We start from the raw sequence: 24402 nt of genomic DNA on the forward strand, positions 1-24402 counted from the left end.
CGCGACCTCCTCCAGCGTCTGGCCTGAAGTCGATGCCTGCGGCGACGCTGGTGCCCATCGGTGGTGCCATCCCCCTCCTCATCCCCGATGACACAGAGCCAGAACGACATCACTCGACGCAAATTCCGGCACCAATTGAACCCAGGGGTTCTATGTTGTCACCTGAGCACTTTGAAGATGTGCTAGTCTCAGGAAAGGAATGGGAGGGGTCTATGGACCCTATGAAACATCAGGAAGACTGCGGAGAATTTGGACTGGTATGGGGAACTTGCGGAAGCCAGTGGACTGGCCACTTCCCCAGATACTGGCATGCTCGCTCCACCAACAGTGGCTAAGGACGAGGGAGCATCCTATGCCATGGTGGTAAAAAGTGCAGCTAAGGTTCTTGGGCTAGAACTGCCCTCATTGCAGGTCAAGACTAATCTCCTGACCGAAGTGCTTTAACCTGTGGCCTCCACTTCTGTATAAACATGCCAAAGCCACATCTGACTCCTTCTCAGGTGCTCCCTTTCATCAGAGCTGTTCTGGTCACAGTGCCGTTTTGGGCTTATCCTCCCAAACCTCTATCCTGGGTTTCAGTGAGAATGACTCCGGGGTAGGGGGGGGGGGGGCTGCTGGGACTCATGGCCTCCTGTATTCTGTTGGTAAATTATGCCAGATGGTAGATGCGGGCTCTGCAGTGGATCACTAAGGGAACTGCAAAAGACCTGCAGTCGTAGTTGATGAACCGCAGTTGGGTCAGAGGCAGACCCCTCTACCTGCTGATACCAGATCTCATAGTAGTGACAGATGCATCACTACTGGGATGGGGCAGCCATCTGGGAGAGGTGAAGATCATGGAATAGTGGTCTCTGGCTGAGTCGGGGCTCCACATCAACTTTTTGGAGCTTTGGGCGATCCGGCTAGCATTGAAAGCAGTTCTTCCCTCTGTCAAGAGGAGATTGGTGCAATGTTAACTTAGCGCCCAGGCATCCCTCCTCTAAGACGATATACACCTGCCATTAGCAAAAATGTGTAAATTATTGTACAGAAAGGTCTACTGACCCTCTTTCTTCTTCTCTATCTAATATTCTTCTTTATATTCTTACCCTTGCCCAGCAGGGCTCTGCTTTGGGTACTCTCAAGGGTTATCTTTCTGCTCTGTCCGCTTTCTTGCAGCTGCCGGACCAAGCCTCCCTATTCAAATCCCTATTGTAAATACTTTTCTAAAAGGGGTTGTACATGTTTCCACCTACGCCCTTTATCAGGGCACAGTGGGACCACAATCTGGTTCTCACATATCTCATGTGTGGTCCCTTTGAGCCTTTACATAATTGTCCCTTCTGGCAGGTTACCATCAACGCAGCCTTTCTGGTGGTGATAATATCTGCCCGGAGGGTGATTGAGTTACAGGCTTTGTCATCCAAGCCTTCCTACTTTGACATTCTTTGATAAGGTGGTGCTTCGCACCTGTGCCTCATTCCTTTCAAAAGTGGTGACCCCATTACATCTGGGTCAATCGGTCTCACAGTCCTCCTTTTTTGCTCCCCCGCATCCTTCTAAGAGGAGCATCGCCATTGTCTGGCCCAAAAAGAGCGTTGTCGTTCTACCTTGACCGCACAAAAGAATTTCAGGTGGATGACCAACACTTTGTGGGCTATGTGGGAGCTAAAAAAAGGCCAGGCAGTGCAGAAGCGAACCATTTTGCGCTGGGTCGTTATCTGCATTAAGATCTGCTACGCCCTGGCTAGGAAGCAGCCTCCTGAAGGCTTACGAGCCCATTCTATCAGGGGGGAGGCTGCGACCACGACATTGGCTCATGGACTACCAGTCCTGAAGATCTGCCAGGATGCAACGTGGGCTTCATTGCACACGTTTGCAAAACACTACTGCCTGGACAGCTTAGTGCGTAGGGACGGACATTTCACCCATTCAGTCCTGCAGGACTTTTTAGTCTACAAAATCTGTCCGCAGCCAACCACCAGGAACTATGGCTTGGGTATCAATTAAAAGATAAGGAATCTGCAGTTAGAAGTCTCTATCAGATGAACAAGTTACTTACTTTCAGTAACGCATTATCTGGTAGAGACAATAATTATCTGGTAGAGACAGTAACGCATTATCTGAAGATTCCTTATAGACCCACCCATGCCTCCCTTCTCTGCTGACTCATGTATATGGCTAGGGTTTTTCCCCTTTCCAGGGCCCTAGTTTTGACACACAATAGTGAGTTCAGTTCATGGCTCTGCACTTCTGGCATGGAAAAAGTGAAAAAGAAGTGATTCCGCACGCCTGGTTGGTGCCTGTATAGGTGACCACGATGTCACAACCAAGCCGGCGATGTCATGCGGCGCCACCCGATGGCGGTGAGAAAGTGCCATCTTTCTTGCATGGTATGCCCCCACTTTTTGCTGAATTGCTGATGTACTTTGAGTGTGCCCTGGGCTTCTGCCAATCAGGTACCCAGGGCCTGTGTTACTTCCCTAAAAACTGCATGAAGCCTAAACCCAATTGGCATTTCTGGCCACATGTCAGCCCCTGGTAAATGGTACCCTAGGTACCCAGGGCCTTGTGACCAGAGAAGGCCCCTAAGGGCTGCAGCACTTATTGTGCCACCCTTAGAGGCCCTGTACCCTGACACACACACACACTGCCTTTGCAGGCTGACATCTTAGGTCGGCTTCCCTGTTTCTGACCTCAGTCCCAAAAATCAAGAGATCCAGAGCTGGCGGACGATCGTTTGCCTATAACTCCTCAAGACTCTGGAACTCCCTCCCGCTCCATCTGCGTTCAGAGCCTAACCATCTCTTATTCCGCAAGGGGTTAAAAACGCTACTGTTTACTACCACTGACTAGTTCCCCTCTTTAACTTATGTTATGCTTAATTGCGCTAGCGCTGGGACGCCTCAGGGTAGCCATCGCGCTTTATAAAAACTCTATTCATTCATTCAGTGTCTTGGTGCAGAACAAAACAGAGAGTCGACATGGCACACATCCCTGTGTGCCATGCCCACAACACACACTGCCCTGGCATACCAGTCACCCCTCTAGCTGGGTGCCCTATGCCAGTGGTGTGGGTACAGGTGCATGAGCCCTGTACCCCGGTCCATTCCTGGGCACTGTAAGTGCAGTGCTGCCATTAAGAGTATATGGTTCTGGGAGGTCGTCATCACGAACTCCACAGCACCATGATGGCTGCACTGAAGACTGAGAAGTTTGATATCAAACTTCTCAGCACATTAAACCCACACTGATGCCAGTGTGGGATTTAATTTACAATGCACGACAGAGGGCAACTTAGTTGCCCCCTGAACCTAACCTACAATCCACGTCCTGTCTGAGAGGCTGCCTAGGTTGCCACACATCAGACATGGTGCTGGACCCCTGGGTAGAGAGCCATCCGGTCTCCTGGACCTGCAACAATGCACATCCTGGGCAAGGTGCTAGGTCTCCTCCCCCATGATGGGCAGGGGAAGCTTCAAAGGCATACCGCCTTTGTGAGCTTCTCCAGGCCACTTGCTGTACTCCACAACTGGCCCCCACCGGTTCTGACCCCCACTCTGGTGGGAAGACTGGCTGGAAACCCCAAGGGAGGAAAGGGGGTGTGCCAGCCTCTGCCAACCCCACCCCTCAGGTGGGGGAGGCGAGGTGAAGCACATCTCTAGGCTCTCTCCATCTTGAAGATGGGGAGCCCTGCCCAATCAGGATTAGGCTACTGCCCCCCTCCCACAGGAGAGTGGCAGGATAGGGGGCGTACCCACCCCAGGGAAGAGACCCATTGGTCCCTGCCCTTTACCTACCTGTAACACCCCTAAATTTAGTATTTAGGGGCAACCTGAACCTTCCTTCCTCAGATTCAGAATCCGAAACAAGAAAGAAGACCTGCCGTGCAGCTGCTAACAAGAGGAAGACACCAGCTGACTTGGCCCCAGCCCTACAGGCCTTTCGACCCTCGAACCTGCTCCTGCTGAAACCCGGCATCTCCAGTGGTCAGCAACCTCAAAAACCCTGGAGGACCTGACTGCCTTGTGACTCTAAAAACGCTGGTACTTCCCACGAGCAGTGTTTCTGCTCAAAGCATGTAACAAGCTCCTGGTGCCAAACAGGAACCGCGACTCCTGCACCCTCTGCACCCGCCAAGCCTGGTCTGTGCCGGAGTGGAGGCGACTGTGACCCAGAATCCAGCACCCAAAGACCCACCTCGACGCTCCTGACGACGCCTACAGCCTCAGAACCAGGGACCCCTCCAACCGCGACCAGCTGAGGGTAAGATTTCCCGACGTGAAAAGACACCCCGGCGCCCTGCGGCCCCCTGTGCCCAGCTCCTGGGTGCCTACCTAACCTACAGCTTCCCAACTTACCTCTCGAAGTGGTGGTCGCACCTGTAGAATATTCGTCCTCGAGCTTGCAGCCTTTGTTCATCACTGAGCTTCTCCATTGAAATCCATTGAGTGCCCGACTGCTCAAAAGCACCCTGCACCCAGCCGCCCGAGTGCCCCTGGGAGTGCAACCTCTGTCCTATTCTACTTCCACACTTGCCCTGAGTAAGTGACCAGGAGCCCAGCTCCCACAGCCACGTGGCCTGCTAGCCAGCAGCCACCATCCAAGGGCTCCCTGCCTTCCATAGGATAACATTGGGTCTAACTCAATCTGCTCCCGGCTGCCCCTGTGCCGCTGAGGGTGTAACAACTGTACTTACCCGACCCTGGGAGACCCTTGAGTCTATGCCCAGAACCTTAACTCTGCCAGTCGAGTACTTACCCAAAAGCCGTTAACTCACTTTTCTTCCATAGGGTAACATTGACTGGTCGTGTTCTGAAACTTTAAAATATTTACCTAAAATCAGCCGAATAACGAAAACGAAATTACTCACCTGTTATCAGGAGAGATCCCAGTGCTGGATCTTGGTGCCCAGCACTGACCCTGAGAAGTAATTACAACCGCACTTATCAATAACTTGATTTTCCTCTATAGGATAACATTGCCTGTTTTTTGCCAGAAATTCTTCTGTGTCGATTTTTGAATCTTACAAATATTCCTTAAAAATCACCTGTGTAACAAAAATGATTTCTTTAAACTGTTTACAGGAGATGTCCCAGGACTGAATCTAGGATCCAGTCCTGTGGTAGAAAAGTAATCCTAAAAGTAATTAATTGCATTTACTTAGAAATTCCCATTGAGCTCAATGTTATAATTGTGTTTGAATTGTGTTGCCTATTGCAACAACTGTAACTATTGCATTCAAAAGTCTATTGCCTATTGAAAGTATTTAACTAAATCATCTCATACTGAGAAAGTATATTTTGATACCTACTTGTGGTTATAAAATAAAACAACTATATATAACAATTGGCCTAGAGTTCAGTTCTTGAGTGTGTCAGACCATTTGCTGACTGAGTGTGTACAACAAATGCTTTACACAGTCCTCTGATACTGCCATACTGCTCTACCAAGCTACCACTTTAGAGAGTAAGGTTATATCTAACTTTAGCCTCTGCCAAACCTCTGTGGACTGTAGACTCTGTGCACACTGTACCTATTTGGGAACCGTGTATACAAAGCCACTTTCTCTTTCAACGGCGCACGGGGTACTGCTCACGCAAAAAGTTTCCAGATCCTGTCTGACTTCTAGGAAAGTCAAAGGCCAGGAATCGGCAGCTAGATATTGTCTCTAACAGATAATGTTACCAAAGGTAAATAACTTGTTCAATAAGGCTTTATCGAAGGTAAGTAACTTATTCACCAATCCCTTTAGGACCACTAGGTTTCTTTTGTTAAACCCTGTAGCTCAACCCTGGGTAGCTGTGGCTCTGAGCAGCGAGACTTACAGAAAGAATCAAGTGTAAAGCATTTAAACAGCACCAGAACAATTGAATAAATGGCTTAGACACTAAAGGAATCTGACACCAATTTGTAAAAATAGACAGTATTTTTAGACACCACAATGACAAAGATCCTCTAGACATTTCCGGAGATATAGATTTTAAAAGGTAAAGTAAATATGCACTTTTTACTTAACCGTGTACAAGCATTGGCAAATTAAAAAAAATTGACACTAAAACTTAATAAAGCAAATGTTCCTCTAGAAAGTCATGGAAAAGTTTCTCTTTCTAAAATCGTTATGGTATCCCAAACATAGGAAAACGTAACCTGTGTATATAGATGTGGTTAAGATTTCCATGGGAATTCAAGTAATTATTCCCTTTATGTGTAATGGTTGAGGAAAATCTGGCCGATTCTTGAAGGTATTTGAAAGTGTAAATTAATGTGTAGACCTAAGTATAATTGTAAAGCGGCCTTGCTATTTTTATAAAAATTGTGCAACCCATTCTTATGTTACCCAGTTATCTGCTTTACCTTTTGGCAGTAGTACAATTTCATTTTGTATTTATCTTTATCGTAGATCATATTTCACCGGACCCTCAGTTAAAGAAAGTGGCTCAAGTGAAAGTGTGCACTCCAGGGGATAGGAAGACCGCTGAAGTCGAGATGCAACAACGGACGTTAAGGTAGTGTAAATACTTGAATTTATTTTGTAACACATTTTATAATATATATAGTGAAGCGCATTTTACTAATGGTCCATTTGGAAACAGTCTTAAATTTGACAACCTAAAATGCTGATTCAGTGGTAAGACAATTTTTATGCACAATGTTTTTGGTTGAACTGTCCTTGGAGATTAGTCTTTCTCTTTTCAAAACAATGTGGTGGGTGGAGGGGAGAATCATTATCACTAATTATTTTTCTTATCCATGTGTTGGTAGAAATAATAACCAATTAGTTGGTAGCATTATTCAACTTGAGATTGATTGTGCCAACTGTCCATATTTTTGCTATACTGCAGGTTGCCTGTAATGCAGGGATAGTAGAAGCAATATAATGATGTCTTGAAGGCTAAGAGGGATCTCCACTGGTTGAAAGTCTAAAATGGTATTCAATTTAAAGCCTGCACATCCATCACAGTGTATCCACAGACCTACCTCAATACTCAACAACTGATTTTCTGTTTCCTTCTGCGTCTTGACCTAGCAGGCTAGCAAATCAAACCATTCTTTTCCCTATTACTAACTGTAGGAAAGTGGGTTTCTGTTGCAGTAACCCCCCCCACTTTATGCCAGACTACTGACGCCCTTTTTCTTGGTGTGCCCTGGGTCCCTGCCAATCAGGTTCCCAGGACCTGGGTTCTTTCCCCAAAACTAACCCAATTGGCATCTCTGGCCACAGGCCAGCCCATAGTAAATGGTACCACAGGTATCCAGGGCACTGTGACCAGGGAAGACCTCTAAGGGCTGCAGCACTTCACTTATTGTGCCACCCGTAGAGGCCCTGTACCTTTACACACACACACACACACACACACACTGCCTTTGCAGGCTGCGGGTTTTGGTGCAGAACAAAGCGAAGTCGACATGGCACACATCCCTGTGTGCCATGCCTACAACCCACTGCCCTGACATAGATCAGTCACCCCTCTAGCTGTGTGCCCTATGCCAGTGGTGAGGGTACAGGTGCATGAGCCATGTACCCCTACAGTGTCTAAGTCCATTCTTAGACATTGTAAGTGCAGTGCTGCCATTAAGAGTATATGGTGCTGGGAGCTTGTCATTACGAACTCCACAGCACCATAATGGCTACACTGAAAACTGAAAAGTTTGGTATCAAACTTCTCAGCACATTAAACCCACAGTGATGCCACTGTGGGATTTAATGACAATGCACACAGAGGGCATCTTAGAGATGCCCCCTCAAAACTAACCCACCACTAGTGTCCAGGCTGAGTGCTGCTTTCAGCTGCCACCACCAGACATGTTTCTGGGCCCCTGGGTCGAGAGCCTGCTGCTCTCTGGGGCCTGAAACAATGCACATCCTGGGACGAGGTGCCAAGCCTCCTCCCCCAGGATGGGCAGGGTTCACGAAGGGAAAGCTTCAAAGGCATGCCGCCTTTGTGAGCCTTTCCAGACCATTTGTTGCTTTCAGCAACTGGTCCCCACTGGTTCTCACCCCACTTTGGGTGGGAGAAACAGCAGGAAAAACCGATGAGGAAGAGAGGTGTGCCCACCTCTGCCAACTCCACCCCTCAGGTGGGGGAGGCGAGGTGAAGCACAGCACAGAGTCCCTGCCATCTTGAGCACGGGGACCCAATCAACCAGGGACAGGCTTTTGCCCCCCCTCCCACTGGAGGGTGGCACAATAGGGACAATAGGGAGTGTACCCCATTGTTCCCTGCCCTTTACCTACCTGTAAAGCCCCTAAATCTAGTATTTAGGGGGCACCCTGAACCTTGCTTCCTCAGATCCAGAAACGACAAGAAGAAGAGGACTGAACAGCCGTGTAGCCAGCTAACAAGAGGAAGATGCCCACTGACTTGGCCCCAGCCCTACAGGCATGTCTCCCCTCGAACCTGCTCCTGCGAAATCCCAGTGTGTTCTGCAGCCAGCAACCTCACAAACCCCGGAGTACCTGCCTGCCTTCACTTCCAAAGACTGCTTCTCCCGTGAACACCAGATTTGTTCAACTGCAACCTCTGGCAGCAGCCGAAGACCGCGAATCCAGCCCACTCTGCACCTGCCGAACCCAGCCCGAGCTAGAGTGGAAAAACACCACGAGGAGGTCACCCCGGCGATCCTGACCCGAGATCCGGCGAACACTGACCTGCCTCAAGCCTCCAGCTGAGGCCTTCAGCCTAAATCCAGAAGGCCCCCCTGACCCGACCCGGAGCTGGTAAGATCCGACCCCAAAAGGCACCCCTGCACCCGACGCCCCACGGCCTTGTGAGCCCAAACCAACGGTGCCCAACCAACCCAAGCCATCCCAACTTAACCCTCGAAGTGGTGGTCACACCCAGAAGATCCTCGGCCTGTAGTATTTCTTCTAACCGGAGGTTCTCCATTGAAAACAGGGCACCCGACCGAAAAACAACAGCCTGCACCCGGCCGCCCTAGTGCCGCTGAGGGCGTACCTTTGGTGCTAATTTGGTTCCCTATTTTCCCTGACCGAAACCCTAGGAACTTTGCTCCCACAACCCAGTAGCCTGCTTGCCAGCAGCCACCAACCGCAGGACCTCTATTCCCCCATTGGATAAGATTGGGCCCCAACACTCTGCACCTGGCTGCCCTAGTGCCGCTGAGGGTGAAACAAAAGTGCATCACTGACGCTGGGGGACCCCTGAGTTTTTCCTCTATAAGAGAACATCGACAATTTTCTTCCAAAAAGTTTGTGTGGAGTTTTGAAATCTAAAAATATTCTTTAAAAATCGCACGAATAACCAAAACTTATTTACTTACATATTTGCAGGAAATGTCCCAGTGCTGAATCTAGGTATCCAGCACTGAGTTAGAAAAGTAACGTAAAAAGTAACTTACCTGTAATTTACTGAAAAAGCCTATTCATTTCAATGTACTGTATTTGCTAAGTATTGCAACCTACTACATGCCCTGTAAATCAAACAAAGTACAATTCCTATTGCATTTTCAAACTGTTCTACAATCAGCAACTTATTACTGTAAAGTCTTTCATGCTTACCTGTGCCAGGCTCGCTTGGTTCTAAAAATAGAACAGTATATATATTTATACAAAACTAATTGGCCTAGAGTTCAGTTCTTGAGTGTGTGAATTCATTTGCTCACTGAGTGTGCACATCGACCACTCTACCACAAATAGAGAGTAAGGTTATATGTAACTTTAACCTCTGCCTACCTCTGGGGTCACCCGAACTCTAAACACACTATACCTCATTTTGGTGTTGTGTATATATAGAGCTAGTTTCCTAAACTAATTGATTAGTTACCATGGGCAGCCGCAAAATATTTTAACTTGGTATAAAGCTTTGGAATTCCCTTCCCGCAGCAGTCTGGTTGAACCCTCTTTTCTGAAATGTAGCAGTTCCTAGGAGGCCATCTCTTAGGAAGTAAGTGCCTAGAGATGTGCATGCATATATGGGGGCAACCTAAATGTTTTCACTCTTACTCTTCTGTACCACATTTTGTATTGCTGTTAAAAGTCCATTTTGTATTTACTGAACATGAACAGCATTTTGTGGCAGCCATTACAGGACTTAAGGCCTTGTTACCATCGAAATACAAAAGCACAGCATCCCCTAGCCACATCGGTTTACTCAGCCTGTCCATCTTCTCAGTCACTTCACAGGTCGCTATTCTTAAAATGGCTTATTGGTGGATATATGCAATGTCATATCATACATGTATGCAATGAATGTCATGTCACTCATGTCATCACATGTCATCCGTGATATATTATGTGAGGTCAAGTGGTTCATGATTGGGGTGAAAGCTATAGTTAGCTTTAAACTATAACTGGTAAATTACAGACTTTTTTGTATTTAAACATGTGTATTTACGGTAGTTCAACACCTCACCATAACATCACTTTAACCTTTTGGTTTCTTCAGTGAAATATATTTACAGTCTGCTCAGATATTGCATTAAATGGAATGACCCACGCAATTAAACAGGTGTCTCGATATATCGCATAATATCTTAGTATCTGGCCACTGCCAGTACTAATGTTTTCACATTGCAGTCTGGAGTGGTACTCCACATCAGAATACATTTAATTAGCTGTTCTCTTGACTCTTTGAAAGGGGCATAGAAGCCTAAAAAAGTGGTGTGAAATAATTCTTTGGTGTGTGAACGTATAGTTATATAGATCCAAATTCAAGTTGATTATGAAATCTCTTGAATTTGTCTATCTTCAAACCAGTGTTCTTGGTGGAGAAGTAGGAAGAAGTTGTAAACATGTATTCTCACAATTATAATCTAAACAGACAGACACTAAACCAAAAGCATTTCAAAGTTCTGTGCTTTATGCATGAAGCATTTGAAGTAGTACTGCATTTGCTATGATTGATTTATGTTTTTCAGACTCTATAATCAGTTGGAAGAAGTCAAAACCAAAATGATGGAGAAAATGAGACACGAAACATATGCTAAAAACAGAGGGAAGGCAAAAGAATTTCACAAGGTAACCATTTCAACTTACTTTGTGAGGAAACAAAGGAGTGTATATGTGAGCTATATCCATTTTGCCCATCATTTTCTTTGTTTATGTATGTCTTGATAGTGTCGGCATACCAGAAAAGAAAAGTATATTCTTGCATGTTTTTTTATTTTATTACAGTGTACTTTGCATTTAAAATTTGGCTTATAAAATACATTGTCCATGAGACAGATATGGTCACAAGTGTGGTTCTCCCCAAGTCCCAGCCACCCTCACCACGGTGTGCGGACTACCGCCCTATCTCCCTCATTAATACCGAGGTTAAATTGTTCGCCACGATCCTTGCCCGACGACTCAAACCCCATTTGGCCACGCTGGTCCATCCCGACTAATGCGGGTTCATGCCCTCACGTGGCACCAGGCATTGTCTCTGTAGACTGCAGGTCGCCTTGGCGCATCGTCATCTTCTCACTCCATATCTCGCGATTCTTCTGGTGGACTTTGAAAAGGCCTTTGATCCAGTGGATTGTTTTTTTTTTTTTTTTAGAGGACTCGGTCCCCATTTTCATGCCATGGTTAAGGTTCTTTACGCCTCCCCCCGTGCCCGTGTCCTGGTGAACGGGGTTCTATCAGAGCCCTTCTCAGTTCGCAGGGGAACAAGACAGGGTTGTCCCCTATACCCTTGCTTTTCGCCTTGGTGATGGAGCCCTTGGCATCCATGATGCGGTTGTGCGAACATATGCAGGGAAGGGAGTGGCCCGGTAACGACCCAGACAAAATTGCACTCTATGCGGATGATGTCCTCATCTATTTAGCAGACCCCGCCCGATCAGGCCCCCATTGCCTCCGCATTCTACACCTCTTTGAACGGGCCTCGGGCCTCCGGCTGAACGCTGATAAGTCGGCCCTGGTTTCCCTCCACCTGTCCCGCGAATGTTTTGACTGGCAATCCAACATTCCTCTTCGCCGTCAATCCCTCAAATATTTGGGGATATGGATGACCTTGCTCTCTGAGCTCAGCTGGGCCCTCAACGTTGCTCCCCTGGTGAAGCTGGTCGGGGCGGACCTCCAGAAGTGGCAACCATTGCCCCTAAACCCCATGGGGAGAGTCACCGTATTTAAAATGATGGTGCTCCCCCGCTTCCTCTGTCTTACAAAACACCTTCGTGGGCTTTCCCAGAGCCTGGTTCCATGAACTTGGTAGCATAGCCAGCAAGTTTTTATGGGGAAAAGGTAGGGCACGATTGGCACTCCACGTCTGTAGGATCCCCTCGTTCGATGGGGGCTTGGAAATGACCCATCTCTATTTGTATTATTTGGCCACACGGCTTCTCTCCATACGTGATTGGTTCAACGGGGGTTGGTCAGACCCGGCTTAGAGGCTCGAGGTCAGGGGAATTGGGTATCACCAGGATTCAGGCTATGTTGTATGGGGCCCCTATTCCTTCACGTTTAACGGAGGTAACGCGTTCTGTGTTGCTGGCCTGGCGGGCTGCACTGCGGCATACCAGATGGACGCACACACTGACCCAATGTACACCTTTATGGCGGGGGACCTGGCTCAAAGAAGTTAACGCATTGCAGGGTATCGGGGCCTGGGATCTTGTAGGCATTTTGCAGCTAAGCGATGTGTGGGTGTGGGATCACATGCGGTCCTTCGGTGACCTTCAAAACAGATATTCTTTGCATCAGTCGCAATTCTATAGGTATTTGCAGTTGCGCCACGCCCTCCACACCCACCTTGCGACAGGTACACGTCTTCCTGACCACAGCCCGCCTGAGACCTAGATAATGTTCGGTGACCTGGGGAGGGGTGGCATCTCCCGCATTTATCGCACACTGATCAACAATGCCCCCACTTCCTTGGACCGACTGCGGGCTCAATGGGAGGGTTGGGTGGGCACCTTGGATGAGGGAGGATTGGCGTGACGCCCTATGGCTCCTAGGACGTTCACTGCCTCTGCTAGATTGCGCTTGGTGCAACTATATTACTTAGATGCTGCATATCTCACCCCAATGCGCCCTCACAGAGCCGGACTTAGCCCAGCTTCCGTGCGTGCTAGATGTGGTCACGATCCCGCAGATTTTTTCCATATGGTATGGGTATGCCCCCGCTTGGAGTAGTTCTGGGGGGAGATTGAGGAGGAACTCACCGAGGTATTTGTGTGGAAAGTCCCCCATGACCCAAAGCACACGATCCTGGGCCTCACTGATGGGTTGGATGGGTCTCGAACAAAAAGTTGTTTTACACTACGGCAATGGTGTTTGCAAAAAGAGACATTGTGGCCTCCTGGAAGCTCTCCGAACCTCCGAGCGTTGGACGATGGAGGACTGGGGTGGACTGGTGTGCCACGCAGGAGAAGGTTATGTATGAGGCTCGTGGATATCCTAAGAAATACCGTAGGGTTTGGGGGAAATGGTTGGGGGACGGGGTTTAGTCATAAAGGGAATGTCCAACTTTTTATTCATATGCTTTTACCAATGTTTGTATACCAGGTGGAGCTAATTTCGTTTCTTAGTCCTAGAATTTCATGGCGTAGGGCTGTATGGGAGTTGCATTTCTTTTATTTTGTCAATTCAATAAAACAACATTTGTTTACCAAAAAAAAAAATACATTGTCCATAAGATACATTTTAAATCCAAGCACATTATTCCCAGCAAAACAATACATTACTCAAAACACGGACTGTCTGCAGTCTCAGGCAAGCAATAAATATTAAATGGAGGACGCTCAAATCTTTTCAAGAGAACTAAAATCAATGACTAGGTAACAGAAAAAATAAATGCATAATGAGTAAAATGTGATATGGTCCTATTTTGCATTTTTGGGGTACCGATGACAGTTATAATTCACTCTGCCTTCGAACTTTTGATTTATAAATGCCATTAGGGTTTTGGTTACATGTCAACAAAGTATCCTGCACCCTGCAACATGGGCCAATCCAGGAGCAAAGTGAGGACCTTTATGTTTTATTTAGTATCCATTGAGCTTTATTCTTTTGATTGGACTAAAAGCATTTAAATCAGGATACAATCTTCATAGTGCTTCAAAAGGGACAGTGATTGTTTTAAACATATTGATATACTATAACTTATTTCAACCAATAATGAATACAATCAATTTAAAATCTCCAGAATGGTGGAGAAATCCAGATTTTGACATGGGTTTAGAGAGCCATGTAAAATGCATTTAAACAAAACATATTTGAATACCTTGTTAAATACAACTATAAGATTTTTTGAAACAATGATGTTTTGATGAATAATTCTACCTGCAGCTTTTTCACCTTTTGAATATCCCAGGTGCTACGCTGAATCAGAAAACGTTTGTTAGCTCTCCTCCACTGATGCGGGATGGGCCGCTTATGCTTTGTATCCACGCGAGAAGTGGAGCCATAGTGATGTCACTGGAACTATGTACTGCCCAACCTGGCACCCTTATGTCAGTAAAGTGTTTTCTGCCCTTTTGATAAGGGTCCAGAGTTCTCCTCAGTCGGAGGTGATTTTCAGCTCTTTTCAGTAAATATTTCTTTACAGTGGGTTAGGGATTATGTCCCATCGTAAAAATTTGGCATTTAAACTTTACCGCAGGTGTGATGGGCAGATGCCAATCATGGACTCCCATGACAATTGCCAATGGTGTCTTGGCTCCAAACTTGAGTCATTGTCCTGTAACTTGTCACAGTAAGAATCACAAAGCCAACAAGAAAAGTGAGGCTACACTGTTTATGGCTCGGGCCAAGGAGATCCTTGTGACAGAAGATCCTGGTCAAAAGCCAGGTATTGTTTTCTTCACACTCTTCTCCTTCCTTGAAAAAGCATAAAAAGAAGCATCTATGACAATCTCATAGGTGTCATTCATTTTCCAAAGTTAAATCCTTCCCTCCTGAGCATCCTGTGCCCCCAGCATCTGTTAAGGTTCCCTCTTCTTTTGAGCCTGAACTTGGGGACATACTGGCCACAGGAGATTCTTTCAACACCGCTGGCTCCAGCCCTTTCGCCACCACATTCCATGATGCCCTTCGACGCACTGGTGCCGAGCTTTCTGGAGTTTCCAGTGTGACAAGCTGGCCGGGTCTAGTTCCTTCATGGCATAAGGGAGGTCTTTAGGGAGGTTAGAGTCCCTTGAGGTGCACTCCTAGCTCCATGAAACATGATGGGACTCCGCTCGGGTTCTGCCAGCTGGTCCTCCTGTGATGCCCAACTTCTCCTTGGTGCTGTTTGGTCTGCTGGGCTTATATAATGCAGTTCTGGCGCTGCAACCTTTGGTTGTTCTACCGGCCCTGACTCCAGCACCGGCACCTCCTCCTTCTCCTCATCCTCAACCAATATGACTGGAAGGATTGCTTGCCCCTGTCAAACGGCACCTTTGCCGAAGGGAGGCACATATTTTCTTAGCAGAAGACAGACGGAGACGGCCAAGTTGATTTAACATTGTCAATACTGAGAAAAAATGTGTGATATTTTTGGGACACATTCCATTATTTAAGACACAGATGATGGTAGATCAGTAGCTCTCCCATTGACCTCTCCCATTGACTGACTCCTGAAACTTGTTAGGCCTGCCAATTGTCAGTAGTCAACACACCTGTGAGAAAGGGCCTCTATTTGCCTGGTCAGCCCCACTTTTTGCCTGGTTTGATGTGGATTCGAATGTAGTGAACAGGGCACCTGCCATCCAGGTCCCCTGTGCCAGTGCTTCTTCCCTAAAAGACATTCCAATTGGTATTTCTACCCCCTATTAAGTGGTACCCTAGGTACCTAGCGCCTGAGAGCTGAAGAATCAGAATAAAGTTTATTGTTTAGTTAATTAAGACCATAACAATGTGCCAATAAGTCGCAATGCATAGCACCATTAAAATGTCAATAACATTTTTTTTTTGCTTATTAAAAGAGAAAAACTTTATTTCTTATAACAGAAGTTTGCACAACATCGTGTTTCAAATAAACGAATCATATGTTAAGAATTAACTAGTACATAAAACCTGGTATCTAAAGTGCCAACGTGCTACTCTTTTAACATTATACGATATTATGTTCTATGATAGTAAAATTCTTAGTTACATTTGCACAGATGTAACTTCGTGGACAGAAAAAAACTGTCTGTTTTGTCAGGCCACTAGCCTTGTTTCAAATCTTCCTTGTGATTAGTAAAAAATGTAAGTGACAGTTGAGCTGTGGATCTTCCGGATCGGGTTATTTTAATATTGCAGTTCTACCGGAACAAATGCCTCTTGTGTTGAATGGTCCCTTTAGCAATTTCCGGCGATTCTGGCTTAGAGCTGGGCAGATGCAAACTAAATGAATACATTCCTGTGTTGGTGATCCACAGAGACCACATGACTTTGCGCTCTGATATTTCCAACTTGGTTGGTCTGCATTAGATGGCAATTTACCAATGTGTATTGCTAAAAACTTGGACTTTAGATAGGAAGAAAACGGCTGACCCAAATATGACGCTGGTTGCAATTTTATATACGATTGCAGGACCATCCATGAGTAGGCTTGCTTACTTAGGATGGCTTTATCCTCCAGTAATGAGTGTTGCTTTGCCTCCTTCTTCAGGATTTGCTGAAAGGTGGTAAATGGAAGATTCTGCTGCCAAAGGTCTACCATATTAGTGGACTGTAAAGATGATTGAAGATATTTGGAGTAGGCAGATTGTGGGTTGCATTGTAACGCATTCCAGAGCGCATTATTGATTTCATTTTCTCGGTTGCACCAGACATTGTGCCAGGCTTTTATTGTGGCATATCTTCTGTGCAGCTATTGCTGTTGTAGCCCAAATTCTAACCGGACCTGCACCGGTGAGGCATTATGTGGAAGCAAGAATACTTTATTATATGCTCGTGTTTGGAGACTATCCAGCATCGCAGTGTCTTTCCCATGCTGAAATTCACTTTCATATGCTAGAGTGGGTAGAAGTTTTGCTTTCATGATAGCTAGTAGTGGGGTGGAAGAGGGACCTTTTATATTTTTTCTATTGAGCAAAATGCAAATGTACGGCCATTTCCCTTTTTTCTGTGTTGCCTCATTCTGTGTTTGAAAAGTTAGTCTTTTATCCAAATGTATCCCTAGATATTTGTAGCTACTAACTACTTCCAGGTTCATGTTGCTAAGTTGAAATGATGATTTATTTTATGGATGGCTCGACTTATAATCATAGCTTTAGTTTTTATAACGTTTATCTCCAGCAAGTTTTTCTTGGCGAAGTTCTCCAACTCGTCTATCGTTATTTGGAGGCCAATTCTAGTGTGTCTTGCTAGGACTATATTGTCAGCGTAAGATAAATGTGTAATCCGCAGAGTTCCCAAGCTAGGGGGATGCGAGTTGATTTCATTGAGCCTAGGTGACAAATAAGCCAATAATAGATTAAATAGGTGTGGCGCAAGGACGCATCCTTGCTTTAGGCCCTCCTTCATGTAAATTTTCCGGGAAAGCCTCGTCCCGTCTGCTATTTTCACTTGTATCCAAGTATAATTCCATTATCGGTCTTAGTATTCTTTCTGGCAAGCCCCACTGCTTTAGCTTATGCCATAGAATGCCTCTATTGACTCGATCGAAAGCAGCTTTAAAATTGATAAAGCATAGAAACAAGTTATTTTGTTGTTGTAAGCTTTTGTCTGCCATTACACCCAAGAGCGAGTACATTCATGATTGTGCCAGTGCCACGTCGGAAGCCAGACTGGTTAATGGGAATTATTCTATTACTTTCGGACCAGCTTATTAGATCTGCCAAGATTAATGAGGCGTAATACTTTGCTTCTGCATCAATTAAGGCTATCAGACAGTAGTTGGCTAGGTCAGTTCGCTCCCCACCCATAAATAATGGATTTATTATTGAGCCTCTCCAGCGCTTTTGCAGGCGGTTTATGGTGCTCACCTCTTCAAACAAGCGAGATAATGGTGCTGCCCAAAAATTGGGGTCTTGTTAATAAATTGCCTGCGGTATGCCGTTCTGGCCTGGCCTGGGGTGCTGTCTAACCTGCCCTTGTCTATAACTTTTACAATTTCATCATGGGAGTAGTGTATGAATGAATGATTTATACTTCCTGAGTCCTTGGAGGTATTGATTGCGATATACAATTTGTCCTCCTTTATTTTTGTTCCTGCAACCTCTGTTATTTGTGTTTGTGCCCCATGAATAGAAGGGCTTAATTGCGTAAGTGTGGTTTGCTCCTTTGCAGGCTGGAAATATGGGGATGATTGCAATGCACTCGCTCTCTCAGATGTTATTGAGAATGTAGTGGTTAGATGATCTGCCCAGGATTGTTCTGTCACACATGTCATATTTATCACTTTTGGCATCCTTACCAAGGAATTTACTTGATCCCAAAAGGCTTTGGGATTTGATCTTCTAGCATTATTCAAAAGTTTTGACCAAAAATTGTCATGCTGCATTTTGTTATACTCCCAAATTTGTTTTTTGAACTGCTTTTTAATTTGTTGAATTTGCTCCTGTTTAATTTTTGATGCGTTATTACCCGTTGTGGATCCAATAGCAGCTCCTAGGTTTTTAGGTCTTGCTGAGTCAGCGCATGCGCTGCTCTGCGAGACATTTAGTGTATGGGTTTTCAAAGGGCTGCCACAGGCTTTTGGTGGCCTAAAGCTTGCGTGCACGTGAGCGTGCACGCGCGCAGCCGCCATCTGCCTTGCTGTCATGGCTCATTAATCCTTCCAGCGTGTGAATCATGCTCCTCCACCCCCTTGCTGTCTGCTCTCCCTACCCCTCTCCCTCCTCCCCCCTCCCTCCTCCCCCCTCCCTCCTCGTTAGCTTGTTATTCTTAACTGCGGAAGCATCTGATGTGAATTCTTCAAGGAGCAATTCACTTCCGACTAAGCCAATGCCACCTCAGACAGTAGACATTTTCTGGTGCTTGTTCCTGTTTTTCTTGGTTCCATGGACCCAGCTCATATTACTGTTTGCTTACGTTGCACGCTTTTGGCCACCTTATCTTTTAGTATTGTATGCTCCGGGCCAGACATCGGTGTCAGAGCACGCTTTAACCCTCTACACCCCAGCACAAAGCCATCGAGAGCGAGCAACAAATGATGCCAACACACAGTCCCCTGAGGGAACATAGACTGTGAGAGTAACACGGCAACTTGAGTTTCACCTACTACCTCTCGTTTTTAAAGTGGAATTGCCAGATGATGTCCAAATATTTAAGAAGCCCCCAAAGCTTTCATAATTGTAGCCTTTGTTTGGAAATCCTGGGCAGGACGGGTTTGATCAGCGTCCTCTGGCATATGAATGTGTAACCAGCTCTTCCCAGTTCCCCTTTACCCCTCCCTTGTGAGAAGTTTCAAGGTATCTATAGCTATAGCAGGCAGTTGCCGTTTTGCCATCAGTTTAATCCCTTGCAGTGTAACTTTGCTTGTGAAACAGTAACCTTTCACAGACTGCCTTCCGAGTACGTAAGCTTGAATGGAGCGGCACAGCATAGATAAAAGGAACAGCAGTAACGGTGACAAAAGGTGGTCATTCAGCAACATGAACTCTTCATCAATATTTCTTGACAGCCAGCCCCCCGCCACCATTCTGGTTTTGAAACGAGTACCCGGAGGCAACACTCGATGTTTCGCACATTGAACCTTTAATAATTCAACGTTCGAGCAACTTCAGAATTATGCTGATCTGTAGGGATACGGCACTGCATAAAGGATGTAGGGAATATTGGCTGTGAGTTGCCTTTTTAATGCCTTTTCACTTGCCTACCTTTAGTGATGTGAAGCACACTGGTACCAGCATGCAGCACAGAGGATGGACGCATTCTTTAAGTTGCAGCCCTTTTGCTGTTTCTTACACACACTCACCTAGCACTATTTTCATGCACAACAAGCATTGGCATAGCCAATAGGTCTCGCCTTTGGGACCTTATAAGTGTTTAACCATGCAACAGTTAATGTTGTTGCACCAAGGATATTGTGCTGCATAACTAAATACTTATAAGGTCCCAAAAGCGAGACCTATTGGCTATGCCAGTGCTTGTTCATTACGTTTTTAGCTGTCAGGCTCAAGAATGTGCATTCGTTGCGCATTGTGCTTCGATGTGGATTTGTTGATTTAGCATCCTTGGGGAGATTTGTTAAAAAGGTAACCCAGGTTTCTATCATCGAGACATTTTGTGTGTCTTGAGATGCCCACAGTTCCTTTGCCCACTCTGCAATTTGGGGAAGTGTACTACTAGTCCATCGTAATCTTTGAGATTTATTGTTGTTGTAATTCCGATCTCAGGTACTGCATCCACGTGCCTTAGAAATTAGTTAAGCAGTTCGAGGTGTTGACTAGAATGATCGCTTTCTGTGGATTATTGAATTGAAAATGCCTTTATTTATACTAGCTGTGGTAATCTGACAATTATATAATCTAAAATAGAGCTAACATTAGGGCTGTGGTAAGTGCAGATTGGCGGTCTATCCAGATTCACTCTGCTGTTTAGTACTCTCATCCCCAGATGCTCTAGGTCTGTCACTAGTTGTTGCCTGATCCGTCCGTAAGGAGATGGGGTGCACTTGATTTTGTACTGCCCATATTGCATTAGCTGTAATTAACTGGTTGTCTTTCTCTGGAGTGTATATCAAGTTTGAATTGAAACGTCCTGTTAGAATTATTTCCCATGTGGGATGCTCGAACTGCAGTTCCGATATGGTTGCAATTAAGGTTTTGAATAGTTCTTCTTTTAATCTTATGCTTTGGATGCTCATAAAAGTTGTTTAGAATAATTGTCATTGTGTTTTTGTTGAATCCCAGATCCATTTTTATAATTTGTGTGTCTGTTGTTGTGGTGGGCAATTGGGCAGATGTAATGGTTACAATTGTCGAGATGTAGACTACTAGGCCGCCCTTTGGTCTCCCGTATCGCTGGGTCCTTGTAGCCTTTGCATGATGAAGAATACGCCCTGGGATCTGGACTGAAGCTATTAGCCATGTTTCCTGGAGAGTGACTTTTTTTGTAGTTATTCCAGTACTCTAGGGGTACATTATCCTGCAGGTCACGCTTTGCCCCTGCTATATACCATGACAAGATGTTTATCGGCCAAGGGTCATCTCTGCTGTTCATCCGTCTGGGTCATTCTTTTCGTGCTCGCGGTAGAGGGTCCTTATTATCCTCTTTACGTCTTGCGCCGCTTAGTACCAAATGAACTGGCCTTATGCTTGTATCATTTGGGCCTGATTCTTTGCTGCTGTAGCAGGGGAAGGGGGGGGGGGGTATGCTTTTTTTATCGGAATAGACAAAGATATACCCCAAACCTCAAATTGAGGAGCGTGATTTAAAATGGCTAATACCATTTCCTCAGACTTCCAAGACAACATGGTTTTTTCCATTCCTTTATTGCCCTCCTGTTGGATGAACTGTATTGACAGCAGGTCATTTGAAGTTAGATGCTTTAATGTTGGAATAGCTGTCATTAGGCTCAGCATATTTCCTCTGTTTAAGTAGTCTTGTGAGCCTTGTGAGGTATAATGTGGGGTTAATAATACCTGATTGTCTGAATGTTGTTTTCGATCAATGGCTCTTAATTGGAACGTGAGGGCTGGGCTACTGCTTTGGTTCCAGGTCGCCCATTCTGATCCTGACCCTACTCTTTAGCGCACTGAGGATTAATTCTCTATCAGGCTGGAATCCTTTCTGTAATATGATTTCTCGATCTCCTTCACGGGGATATTTGTCTCCAAGAGAGGACTTAAATCATGAACTAGACAGTTGGATTTGGGGCCGGCCTCTTCTATGTTTTGTTTAGCGGTTATCTGGCGTAGGTTGGTAACATCGCCACTGATTCTATTTGATATGCCATCAATCGCTGTGGTGTTATTCGTGGAGGATGACGTTTTACTGCCCTTAGGATTCCTTGTTACTAAGTGTGCTGCGTTTGACCTGGGTCTACCTCCCAGGCAATTCTTGTTTGCCTTTTTTAAATCGGATGATTTGTTTGAAATAAATGATTCTCCAACTGTTAGACTTGATGTTTCTGACATCACCTGTTAATCTTTGAGATGCTTCACCCCTACTTCCTTGTTGCCGCTATCTGTTACAATGACAGTTAAGGATTGATTTGTTTTCTCAAAGTTGAAAATTGGATAGAGGCCGTTCACCTGATGGTCTGATTCCTTGTTATTATGGAGGTGCTTTCTGGCCTTCCTAGCACGCTGCTTCTATCTTTTCGTTAGAGCGGCTGGAGGTGTATTTGAATGGTCTACGGGGGAGTTTGTTGGCCCGTCCACTACGTTTCGGTGCGCATTGTCAAATGGAACAGATGGTAATGGTTATGGTTCTATAATTAAAATCTTGTCATCCATTGCTTGTTTGTGAGTCCCTTTATCCGTTAATAGAAAATTATTTTTGATAATTTTTGGCGAAAATGAAGGTTTGGGCATCATTTGCCTGTTCAGTGGAGCCACCACTGCTGTATTGTGCGTTACCGTTGATTGTAACTTATTCCCATTTGGTGTGGCTGTGACCACTGTACGTAGTAACTCTGATGGCTGGGTGGGCTGTTTGCATTCCCTTAGAATGTTCATTAAGATGCTTGGTAGTTCACTTAGTTTTTCAACTATATTGCAGCACACACAGTTAGTTACTGGAGCTGGTATAAGTGTGCTGCCTCTAGCATTAATTTGGCTTGTCAGTTAATCAAATTTGATGTTTATACCGGCAATATAATCTGCTATGTTCATCAGGTTAATTTGAATATCCAGCTTGTCTGACTGCATATTAAGTGTGTTTATTGATATTTGAAGGGTTTTTATTAGAGAGGTATGCGGGATTGTAAGGTCTTCTATCTTTCCATCAATTTTAGAACTCCTTCCCATTGCCTCTTGACTAGTCTTGGAACACTTTTGAGCATTGGGCTCTAATCTGAACCCAGCAGGTTTGAGTGTGCAGCATTTGTCAGGTTTGTCATCATGTTTACTATTGGATTTTTTGTTTCCGTTATCGTTATTTGCTTGGCTAATGACACCTTTGTTGGGATGTTCAAGCAAGCTTGATATTTCTAATATTGATTGTTGAACTTCATGAAGGGGAATTCGTTTATTACTGACTGGCACGTTTTCTGCTTGATTCGTGATGATAATTCCAGAGAACTGGGATACTTCTGTGTTCTTTAAAATTGCGCGTTGATGTTTATCTTTGTCATATGTATCCTCCCGATTGTGCTTTTGCCTGTTATTTGTTTTGTATATAATATAATTATTATTTGCAGGGCCTATTGCAACATTTGTATTGTGCTCATGAAGGCTTGATATTTCTATTACTGATTGCTGTTGCTCTTCCAGTTGAAGTGTAAGTTGTGTCTGACATGGGTTCATAGAGATGGTTCCAATTGCCTGCATTGAATCGGTTTTATTTGTTATTGAGAGAGGCTCAATCCAGGAATCACTAGGATTTTGTACAGGATTGGTGACGGCCTGGGTGTTGATTTTAACTAGTTGTTGGCTGGGATTGGAGTGGCCATTGGGTTTACCAGTGTTGCAGGTGACTTCAAAGGTTTTAGCTATTGCTGGTTCAAACCTAGGCAAGGACTGAGCTGTGCTGGTCCGGTCGTATGCACTTATGCATGAATGATATGCCTATTACTGATGCAACGATGAAATTTTTTCCCCAACGGTCATTGGGTTTAGCTGGTGGTGATGGCTTGAATCTGCTCTCTCTTCCGTTACGATCGGTATTGTACCTGCACTACCCTTTGAAACCTCATCCTGTAAAGGTTTTAATTTATACGGCATCGGAGGCTTAGGAAGACCTGTGATTTTACCTGGTGTAGAATGAATAACTGCTGTTGGATCTTTTAGGAATGTGAATTTTCCGGTGGGATTCATTGAGTTGGCTAGGGCGTCCGACCTCGAATCTGGGGAACTGGGTTCGGGTCCCGGCAATGATGCTGAACTTCCTGTGATTCTGGGCAAATCACTTAATCTCCCCGTGCCTAACAAAAATCAATGTGTCCTCATGTAATACAACTGGTGCTATGTAAAGTGCTCTGATACCCGATTAGGGTCAAGTTCGTGCTATATAAAACTCTGTAAAATAAAAACATTGATCCAAAAATTGAGAACGTTTGTGATATTGGTGTAACTCCAGGGGTTAGAGATGGTTCTGTCGAGTTTCCCCGTGGAATCTTGGTGCTTTTTCGGTCTCGCCTGATCCAGCACATGCGCTGCTCTGCGACACATTTAGTAAGTGGGTTTTGAAAGTGCTACCGCAGGATTTTTCTGGCCTCAAACTTGCGGTTACGTGTGCGTGCAGCCGCCATCTGTCTTTCCTCCGTCACGGGTCATTAAGTGCATAGCGTTCACTTTCACTTTCGCGGCCGCGTCACTTTCACGGCCACGTGGCCAATGCTTTTTTTTTCTTTTACTTTGAGCGCGAGCGCCCGCACTTTTTTTTTTTTACATTGTGGCATACCATTGCAAGTCCGCATATTTAATGAGGTGCAGTTTCCTGGTAGACTGTCTCTTCGC

General features: G+C 45.4%; 1 protein-coding gene across 3 annotated transcripts in view; it reads left to right on the forward strand.

Moving 5' to 3' along the window:
* CEP295 (centrosomal protein 295) overlaps positions 1-24402 on the forward strand; it is a 510218-nt gene that overhangs the window by 473542 nt on the left and 12274 nt on the right. For all 3 annotated transcript variants that reach the window (XM_085621392.1, XM_085621393.1, XM_085621394.1), the window contains 2 exons: positions 6383-6488; positions 10861-10960. In XM_085621392.1, the coding sequence (XP_085477518.1) occupies positions 6383-6488; positions 10861-10960 (206 nt within the window). The remainder of the gene's footprint in view (positions 1-6382; positions 6489-10860; positions 10961-24402) is intronic.

The sequence above is a fragment of the Triturus cristatus genome, chromosome 8, assembly GCF_964204655.1.
Source record: "Triturus cristatus chromosome 8, aTriCri1.1, whole genome shotgun sequence".
NCBI lineage: Eukaryota > Metazoa > Chordata > Amphibia > Caudata > Salamandridae > Triturus > Triturus cristatus.